This window comes from Austrofundulus limnaeus, unplaced genomic scaffold, assembly GCF_001266775.1.
Source record: "Austrofundulus limnaeus strain Quisiro unplaced genomic scaffold, Austrofundulus_limnaeus-1.0 Scaffold129, whole genome shotgun sequence".
Classification (NCBI taxonomy): Eukaryota; Metazoa; Chordata; class Actinopteri; order Cyprinodontiformes; family Rivulidae; genus Austrofundulus; species Austrofundulus limnaeus.
Genome location: NW_013952531.1, coordinates 1,207,890 through 1,218,571, shown reverse-complemented (window position 1 = coordinate 1,218,571; position 10,682 = coordinate 1,207,890). Strand labels below are relative to the sequence as shown.

General features: G+C 40.0%; 1 protein-coding gene across 1 annotated transcript in view; it reads left to right on the top strand.

The window, feature by feature from the left end:
- The window catches only part of pals1b (protein associated with LIN7 1, MAGUK p55 family member b), a gene marked incomplete in the record, with an annotated part of 27,567 nt that overhangs the window by 12,814 nt on the left and 4,071 nt on the right, over positions 1-10,682 (top strand). The window contains 10 exon segments of the mRNA XM_014015479.1: positions 2,317-2,394; positions 5,476-5,595; positions 5,754-5,915; positions 6,511-6,588; positions 6,664-6,847; positions 8,745-8,813; positions 8,898-8,960; positions 9,486-9,647; positions 9,730-9,932; positions 10,137-10,247. Coding sequence (XP_013870933.1) covers positions 2,317-2,394; positions 5,476-5,595; positions 5,754-5,915; positions 6,511-6,588; positions 6,664-6,847; positions 8,745-8,813; positions 8,898-8,960; positions 9,486-9,647; positions 9,730-9,932; positions 10,137-10,247 — 1,230 coding nt within the window.

Sequence of the window (10,682 nt, the reverse complement as noted above, 5' to 3'; positions counted from 1 at the left end):
AAAGCCTGTGTTTTTAGGGTTATTAACAAAGTTTGTGTACTCAGACCAGTAATATTTGTGGTCACAAGTTTTTGCCATGAATATTTTGTGGGTCAGAAGATAAAAAGTTTGGGAGCCACTGACGTAGAAGCTTCTTCACACTAATAACAAACCAAATTAGGATTAGTGTAGACTTCTTCTGAGTGTAGCTGCAGTGTGATTTTTAGCTTATGGATAAAAAAAAAAAACAAAAAGAAAAAAATTGTGTAGTGTATATTGTATATACAATTTTTTTTCTTTTTGTTTTTTTACCTGGATTACTGAGATGCATCAGGAGACTTATGGCTAAAGTTAACACTGTTTTCACCACGAGACATGAGCTGTTTTGCAGTTTCACGGCTGCAGGCAGCGGAGCAGCAGAATCACTATTCACAGTCACGAGTGCATTGATTTGATGCTAAAGATCTGATTATGTGTTTTCTGTCTCACACACACACACAGCACATTGTGTTTCTGCACCTCGTCATACACTCACACAGCAGATACACAGAGTTTACGCTAAATGGCACTCGCGCTGACCATTGTGTAAACTAATCTCCCAGCAGCCCTCTGCGCTGGCTTAGCAGCGCAGCACGCTGCAGGAGGAAGGCCAGAAAAAGAAACTGCAGGAGCTTACAGCAGCACAGGCTGAGGTGCAGCGCTGCTGGGGGGAGGGGAGGGGGGGTGCATCACCTTGTTAGTGAGAGCTTTGATAAGTAATGGATGAACTAAGCCCTGACCAAGAGATGAACAGGCAGAAGTGCAGAAGGAAGAACGCCTGCTGACAACACAAGAAACAAAACACTGAAAACAGAATCAAACGGCAAAGAGGAGAGGAGAAAAATAGAGCGAACTGGCTTCAGTATGAGTAGCTTTGGCCTTTGAGCAAGGCATTTATGGTATGTAGAAACACACACAAAATTATAAGCTAGCACTGAGTCCCTTTTTCCTTTGGGTTTAATAAAATATTGAGTCCAACAGGAATGTTGAAATTCTGTGAATTATTTGAGCCAAGTGAACAATGTGTGACGGTCGTGCAAATGTTTTAAAGGGATCCCTGATTAGTTATAACATTAGACTTTATTTAATAAACATATATTTTATCTGTAAAATAAAGACTGTTAAAATAATGTAGGCTGTTTAGTTTTTATCATTTTAAGCTAAAAGTTTAAAAATATATATATTACACGGACGGAGCCATTTTTATTTCCACACAAAGCATTCTGGGTAAATGATGACGTGGATAGGTCCTCGGTGCGAGGCTGCTAGCGAGCTATATCCACCCTGAAGGTTAATCTTGGACAATATCTGATGATCGACTCTTTTAAATGAAACCAGAGAGCGTTGACAGAGAGGAGAAGGTAGAAATGACTCAGCCTGGAACTGAAAATATGGATGGAGGACAACAGAGCTGCTTCATGGAAGAACAACCTCAGATTAGACTGTTAGTCTTTGCGCTAGCGCCGACACTATGTTGCCTTATATGTATTAGCTCAGAGCTAGCGCGACAAACAAGCTAAACTGAGGTTCTCCATCCATATTTTCAGTTCCAGGCTGAGTCATTTCTACCTTCTCCTCTCTGTCAACGCTCTCTGGTTTCATTTAAAAGAGTCGATCATCAGATATTGTCCAAGATTAACCTTCAGGGTGGATATAGCTCGCTAGCAGCCTCGCACCGAGGACCTATCCACGTCATCATTTACCCAGAATGCTTTGTGTGGAAATAAAATGGCTCCGTCCGTGTTAAAATATATTTATAAAAATTTTCAAAACGAAACAGCCTACAGTATTTTTACAGTCTTTATTTTACAGTTAAAATTTATGTTTATCAAATAAAGTCTAATGTTACAACTAATCATGGATCCCTTTAATAAATCTGTGACTCCACAACTTGATTCTTGCAACAAAACTTTTTTAAACAAGCATCGTCATCATCATTTATTTTTTAATTAAATGATTAGTAGTTACCAATAAATTTCTCTGTATTTTGTTTGCAGTAATTTACCTTCAAATAAAACATGGACCATATCAAAATTCAAGTCAACACAAGCACAAGGAGTAAAAATCAAAAATCTTGTAATATTTTGCTTTTAAATGTAACTTATTTATGAAAATTTAAACTAATTTGTGAAGCATTGATTCCTAACTTTCATTTTATGGACTCAAAGCTTAAATGATTGACAGCAGGATTTAGTAGAGTCAGATTAATATTGTGAACTGATACTTTGAGTTCCTCCGTCGTGCTGTTTTAGAGGTTTCAGTGTCAAACTCATCTCAACGTGATGTTTGTCTGTTTAGGTTCAGAGGATTCTTCAGTCGAGTCAACAAACGGAGGGTTTGGAGCTCAGTGTGCTGCTCACCAACCCTCATCTTCAGGTCAGAGTTCAGCTTTCCTCACGCAACATTTTCTTCACCCACAGTATGATAAGGCTGCAAGCATGCAGAGCCTTGCAGGCCGACTCGTTTTATTTAGCTCACATTCTAATAATTAAACTGCTGGAAATATAATTAATGTTATACACGGGTGCCTCGGAAAGGCTAATTGTTTTTCTTGCACCCTCCACGGGGAAGTCACAGGTCAAGGTTTTGCATATTACTGACTCGATGCCTGAAAATCAGCTGGAAACATTCTTTCAGATGCCCTGGAACGTACCTGATAAAACACGCTCTGGGACACTTACAGAAGATAAATGTTTTCCAGAACAAATTCTTTAATCAGTGTTAGTTTATCATTCACTCGAAGGGCTCATTTAAAGCTGTGGTCTCAGAAAGGGCAGAATCTGTAAATGAAATTGTTCTATTTGCTCATTTTTCTTACTAAAAGAATGCACAACTGATGTGATTATTGCAGCTGATTGTATAATATGTATTTCATGTGCAAACCTTTATAATTTGATTTTCTTTAGAGCTTCAGCTTCAGTTTCAAACAACTCCAGTGTTGTCAATTTTGTGATGTAAAAGCCCAAAGACTGGATTTGCTTGTTTTTGTGTGTACTCGTCAGGACGTGCCTGAGGTTCAGAGTGGCTGTAACCTGTTTCTGAATATTCCCACAGTCGGCTTCCATTGTGTCACACATGAACGCAAGTCACAGTTGTTTAAGGCCCCGTCACACTAGACAACTTATGGCAACTTATGACACATTTTTTATGTCTAAATTGATAATAAAATTTATATATTTGATCAATTTGTTCAAATTACATTATGTACATTCCGAAAAGAAGCTTCCTGTTGATTTTTTCAATTCCGTCTTCAACGTAGACGTCTTTAAAATGTTCTTAAGTTGCCATAAGTTGTGTAGTGTGACAGGGCCTTTAAAGAGTAGTGCTGGGAAAAGGTCATTTTGAGGAACTTTAATTCACTGTAGTGGGAAATCTGTCATTTATACCTTTAAATTTGAAGTAATACACTTAAAGGCGACATTTTATATGAAATCCTCTTTTTTTAGCCATTAAATACATTTTGTTGTGTACTTGGAGTCTCTAGGGGTGCAGAAAATTTTACTCTAATCTCTCCTGGTGCTGCGTAGATATCTTTATATTTTGTTTGGGTCATATTTTCTTTATTTTTTATGACGTTTTCTGAACAAGAATTTGCTACAAAACTACCAAATAAGGTCTGGACTTACCAACTACAATTTGGTGGTCTTCATTCTCCTCTGGTTATGGGTCAGACTCTGGCTCCAACATATAAGTCTAGATGGACAAATCTTCCCTTTTTCACATCTTTTAATTTGTAAATAAAAAGTTTCTGCGCTGCTATATAGTCGTAAACCCCTCTATCAAACTGGAATGGACTGTTCTGGAAGCTGGAGGGAGGCGGGGTGTTAATTGCCTTGTTTTGATTTAAAGAGACAGCCTTAAAACTAGTTGACCTGAGACATACATCAAAAAAGGGGCGGGGCTTATAGATTTACAATCAGGAGGAATTCAGACCAAAGCATTGCAGTTCAACTTTATTTAGACCCCAATTGAAGAACTTAAAAGCATCATATGTCCAATAGACTGAGTCAGGACCACTAAGGTCAGTCTGAGGTGTGAGTGTGTCTTTGTGGCACAGAAAGTGGAACAGATTATGTCAGCTCCTCTGCAGGAGGCAGAAGTTTCACAGAAGCAACTATGTTTATTTTTTCCAAGTAAACAGCTTTACAGACAAAACTAATGGAGGCATGTGAGAAACTACTGTAGGAAAAATATGTGTCGTTCAAAATAGTTAATGTCCAAATAAACAGGAATCAGCTGGATTTCTTCTTAAAGGGATCCATGATTAGTTGTAACATTAGACTGTAAAAACACTGTAGGCTGTTTAGTTTTTATCATTTTTAAACTAAAAGTTTAAAAATATATTTTAACACGGACGGGGCCATTTTATTTCCACACAAAGCATTCTGGGTAAATGATGACGTGGATAGGTCCTCGGTGCGAGGCTGCTAGCGAGCTATATCCACCCTGAAGGTTAATCTTGGACAATATCTGATGATCGACTCTTTTAAATGAAACCAGAGAGCGTTGACAGAGAGGAGAAGGTAGAAATGACTCAGCCTGGAACTGAAAATATGGATGGAGGACAACAGAGCTGCTTCATGGAAGAACAACCTCAGCTTAGCCTGTTAGCCTTCGCACTAGCGCTGATGCTATCACCATATATATGTATTAGCTCAGCGCTACACATTCTCCTCTCATCACTGAGGTCCTCCATCCACATGACAGAGAGGGGAACACAAAAATGACTCAGCTGCAACTGAAAATATGGATGGAGAACCTCAGTTTAGCTTGTTTGTCGCGCTAGCTCTGAGCTAATACATATAAGACAATATAGCGTCAGCGCTAGCACAAAGACTAGAGCGTAACTCATTTTAGTTTAGACTAAAGAAAGAACACATGATAAGACACACCAACTCTTTGTCTGCTTTAACCTTACAGGCTGAAATGATCCGAAATTATAAAATAGAAAACTGCATCTAACATTCAATTAATCATTTACAAAATTTCCTTCACTACGATGCCCCCTCCAGTCCACTTTTGTCCCTCTTATTATTTCATAGAACACAGTGTCCTGTAAAGAAGGGAACCCAAAGGTGTTAAATGATGTGTGGTGGACGGTCTTGACTCCTAAATGAAGGGGCAGATTAAGACAGATTGAGAGGACGCTGAAGCTCAGCCTGTCTGCTCTCTGTGTCCCTTTGCTGCCAGACAAAAGAAACTAATTTGGACTAATGTTTATTAAAAAACTCTTGCCATGTCAAATAAAACGAAGAAGCAATCTTCAGGCCTGGGAAGTGGGCTGTCTGGTTACAAAGACAAGGGGTGAGTCGGCTTCTGGTTGAAGGCACACATCTGGAAGAACTTCTACAAGTTTAGTGTTTAAAGGGCATCATGCCCTGTTTCTGTCCATCATGTGTTTGTAACTTTCTGAATATGTATTCATGTAGGTATTTTCTCTGTCTGTTCATGTGACAGGCGCTCATGCAGGCTCACGACAGCGTGGCGGTGCAGGAAATGGCAGAGGAAAACATGACTCAGTATTTAGGAGAGACGGTTAAATTAGTGCGGCTGGAGAAGGCCAAAGACACTCCTCTGGTGAGATATTATTTGGTGTCGTTAATGTGTCTTTTATAAAATTATTCTCTTCTAGCAGTTAAATTGTTGTGTTTGTTCAAGCTTATTAGAAAGTGTTATTTGTTTGGATGTATGTTGCTTGTTTTTGTGCAAGCATTTGAAGTATTTCTGTTTCCCAGGGTGCAACGGTGCGTAATGATGTGGACAGCGTGGTGGTGAGCCGTGTGGTGAAAGGTGGCGCAGCAGAGCGCAGCGGCCTCCTCAGCGAAGGAGACGAGATCCTGGAGATCAACGGGATTCCCATCCGTGGAAAGCACATCAACGAGGTCCACGACTTGCTGGTGGGGATTTTATTATTTGAAAAAGTGTTCACCCGCTTCGGATGTTATCATCCATGAAATGGACGTTATTAGGCGTTATCAGTCCCATACAATGGTTTCAGAAGGTCCCGCCTGTGCCGGTTAGCAGGTTCCCTGTCCCATAGAATGGCTTCTGATTGTCAGCTGGTTAATATGAGGCTTAAAGCCACTAAGGTTAACTTTAGAGCAAATGACATGGTTAGCGCTAAAGACACCGCCCTCCAACGGTTGTATATTGTAGACTTCCAATAGGGCAATGGGTAGGGTGTTGGACCAGAGAGTGGGAGACCAGGGCTCGAGACTGACATGGACACGGAAACAAAACGTTTATTACATTATGTTTTGGTTATTTACACAGTCATTGTCATTGATATATTAACCCACTAGGGGGCACTGTCGGGACAGTCTGAAGCCTAGAAGGCACAGTAGGGACCCCCTGAAGCCATTGTATGGGACTGATAACGCCTAATAACGTCCATTTCATGGACTGATAACATCAGAATCCCCTGGAGTCTTTACATTTTGATAAGAATGTAATTTACGATGTGTTTCAGTTGTTGATTTTTTTTTTTCACAGCAAGAAATGCACGGGACTCTGACTTTCCTCCTCATCCCAAGCTGTCAGATTAAACCTGCCCCTCACAGACACACTGTGGTAAGTCTCTGACAGCCGAGTGTGTGCGCGAGAAATCCTGTTTAACAGCAAACCCGTTGTAAACCCACTCCTCAGACGCACGTACGAGCGTACTTTGACTACGACCCCTCTGACGACCCCTTCGTGCCGTGTCGGGAGCTTGGTTTGTCCTTCCAGAAGGGAGACATTCTGCACGTCATCAGCCAGGATGACCCAAACTGGTGGCAGGCCTACAGGGATGGAGACGAGGACAACCAGCCTCTGGCTGGACTCATCCCAGGTAGACATGAGACCAGAGCAGAACATCAAAATGTAATTTATTGCTCTGCAGTGTCTCTGGAAAGAATTCAGTGTGCCACTTTTTATCACATGATGTTACAGTCTAATTCTAAAATGGAATAAATTCATTTGTTCCCTCAAAATTTTTCATACAATACCTCATAGTGACAGAGTAAAAAACATGTTCATTAAAAATATAATAAATAAACAGCACAAAAAGTAAGGAAATTTGATTATTTCGTTGTTGTAGCGTTGCTTCTTGGTAATAAATCTTATAACGTTGGAAATGGTGTCACATTTGTAAGGAACATGCGTATGTGGGATGAGCAGAGCTGAGTATGTTGGTTTAAAACATGAAAAATTAGCTGAATCTTCTCTGCCAAACAGATTATTTTGCTGTTATTGACACTTGTTTTGAGCTTCTGGTACCTCCAGGTGCTGCCAACCAGCTGCCCGATGTAATATTTATTGTTACATCAAAGAAATAATCTACTAAACACAAACTTCATTTCTTTTTTCTGCTGATTATTTAGCCGTGTCATTGTGAAATATGTACAGTACAGACCAACTGTTTGGACACACCTCATTCAAAGAGTTTTCTTTCTTTTCATGACTATGAAAATTGTAGATTCACATTGAAAGCATCAAAACTATGAATTAACACATGTGGAATTATATATTTAACAATAAAATGTGAAACAACTGAAAATATGTTTTATATTCTAGGTTCTTCAAAGTAGCCACCTTTTGCTTTGATTACTACTTCACACACTCTTGGCATTCTCTTGATGAGCTTCAAGCTGTAGTCACCAGGGTTATAGTTAACGCAAAAAGAAAAAAAATCCCCCATGTCCCCCCGCGGGCTCAGTATAAAATAAACTGATTGACGAAACAAATTAGAAGAAATTAAAGTTGTGTTTTATCCTCTGTCAGTGAAGCATGACCAGAAACATTGAGGGAATTTAGCATCATATTTGCATTTTTAGTGGTATTATTTATTTATTTATTTATTCGTTCATTCATTTGGTGTATGTTTACACAAAAATGTGACTCTGCTTATGAGATCAATGTCGCACAGGTGGCTGGCAGTGAACCTAATAGGATAGTGAAAATCTCACTGCTGTAGGCGTGTAAAGACAAGCAGGAACAAGATGTTAACTGTTGGCACGTTAAACAACACAAGTTTGTTACTCTGTGCGAACGTGTGTGTTTTAGTGCTGCGTTCAGGAAACCAGTCTACAACACTTTACAAATGATGCAGACGGTTGTTTAAATATTTCTGGATTAAAGCTTTCTTATATTTGCATCAAGTATTTTCTAATGAAGAAAAAAATATATTTAAAAAAGTAGAGGTGTCCATACTTTTGACTGGTACAGCAACTTTATATATGAGCTTGTACAAATTACCTTTTGATGCTTAAATATATTTAAAAAAATTAAATTCAAAAGATGAAACACACCAAACAGATTTTTGTGATCCAATAACAAGTCAGATATTTAATCCAGCTCCACTTATGTTTGGAAATGAATATGCAGAAACAAACTAAAGAGACCTGCCACTACTAACCTGACTCCACCCATCTGGCGCATCCAGCAGATTAAAACAAACGCTCAAGCGTGATTTGAGCTTGCCCTTTGACCCAGGCCTGTTGGGGGTGCAAGTAAACAAGGTTAAGCCCTAAGAAATGGAAAGTTGGCTGCCTTTTTGCTTTTTCCATCATTATATATTAAAAACAGCTAACACAAGACCTGCAAATATTTTTTACTTTTAATATTGGTAATTTCCTTATATTAAGTCTAAATGTTTAGTGACAAGAAAAAAATGTTCAAGCTTTTAAAAATGCGTTTTTTTTTTATTTGTTTGGACTTAATGTACCAAATTTGTTTGCATGTTTTAGGTAAAAGTTTCCAGCAACAGAGAGAGAGCCTGAAGAAAACTATAACCGACAAGAACCAAGAGCAGCAAGGTAACAAATGTTTAAACAAACTCAAACATGCTAGCTGACGTAAAGTTTAAACTGACAACTTTTTTTTTGTAACAATGTGTTCAGGGAAGCTCTGGAATTCAAAGAAAAGTAAAAAACAGAAGAAGAAGAACTCGAACCCGAACAAAGGTGAGACTTCTTTCTGTCACGTCTTTAGCGGTGCGAGAACCCGAGTGTGTTTCTGTGCACACTCAACTCACTGTCGCCCCTCATTGAGCCACCTGTGAAAGCCCGCCGCGGCGCTGGACAGCAGCCAAACGTCCACCACCGCCAGCATCACGCCCACGCCTAAGCTGACATGCCTCGTCTTTCTCACAGCAGCTTGTCCAGACTTGTTGTGTCACAAGTCAGATTAGACTTGTCTTCACAGACGGGATCAGCGAGCGCGTTAACGGCTTGGAGGGATTTGAGGTTCACACAAATAGTGTTTACTGTTAGTTTTTTTTCTTTTTAAATGACACATCGTTTGAGTCAAAGTGCTGAGTGGTGATCAGTAGATGTGATCCTTCAAACGTTACTGATGATGTCATATTTTCATCCTGTTTCCCTCTTTAGGAGTTAGGAGTCACAGGTAGTGAGCAGCTCAAGAGCTCAAAGTGGTTTAACTTGTCGGCCTGTGATGTTTCATTGTCCCCTCCTGAACTGTGTCTTCAGACTATGATGACAACATGACCTACGAGGAAATGTCCCTCTATCACCAGCCTGCTAATCGCAAACGCCCCGTCGCTCTGATTGGTCCGGCCAACAGCGGACACGACGAGCTGCGGCGCAGGCTTCTGTCCACAGAACCAGAAAAGTTTGCCGTTGCCGTTCCACGTAAGCCCACTCTTCAGCAACGCACCAATCACAGCTCCTGTTAGGGACTGAAACACACCTGTCCACCTTTTCCCTTGTTCAGACACAACCAGGAACCCAAGACTTCACGAGCGGAACGGACGCGAGTACCATTTCGTGAGCCGCTCTGCCTTCGAAACGGACCTGGCGACAGGGAAGTTCATAGAATCTGGGGAGTATGAGAAAAACCTGTACGGCACCAGCACCGATTCTGTCCGACACGTGGTCAACTCTGGTCGTATCTGTTTGCTGTGCCTGCACACCAGGGTAAACGTTTGTTTCTGTCAAACGCTGGTGTTTTTATCTGACATGATAAAAACAAAGAACCAGAACATAATGTGAAGGTTTCCTTCCCTGAGTCGTAACGAGGCTCTCTGGTTGATCAAAACACACATTACAGCAGGGAGGATGCTGTAAATTAGGTTTGTTTTAGTATCCAAACTCTGTTTGTGTGTCTTGTTGTTTAACCAGTCACTGAGAGTGTTGAGGTCCTCCAACCTGAAGCCGTATGTCATCTTCATCGCTCCTCCATCTCAAGAACGACTGCGCACCCTGCTGGCTGCAGAGGGGAAGACACCAAAGGTAGACGATGGCAAAAAGCAACACAAGAAATAACAAAAGCTACATTTTCACATTATTTTCACCCAGCTTTTTATCAGACAGTAATAGTGATGTAAAATAGTGAAAACTTTATAAAAGACTAAAATTTCTTACAAACGTCTAGAGTTTCTGTGCAGTCTGAATGGGCCAATATTATGTGTTTCTCAGGCATATATTTAAATACTATACCATAGTAAAGTATCTATGTCACCTTTAGTTGTTATTAAAATGCTGTTTTTATGTTTAAATAGAAAATAAACTTATCTTCTCATCACTTCCTCTTCTAAACACCTTGAAATTGGTCTCTGTCTCTTTAAGAACCTCCTTCTGCTTCCGTTTGGCATCTGAAAATACATTTCCTCAAAGGTATTTTAAATCTGAAAAGAGCTTCACTGAGTGAGAACTAATGTTGAGAGC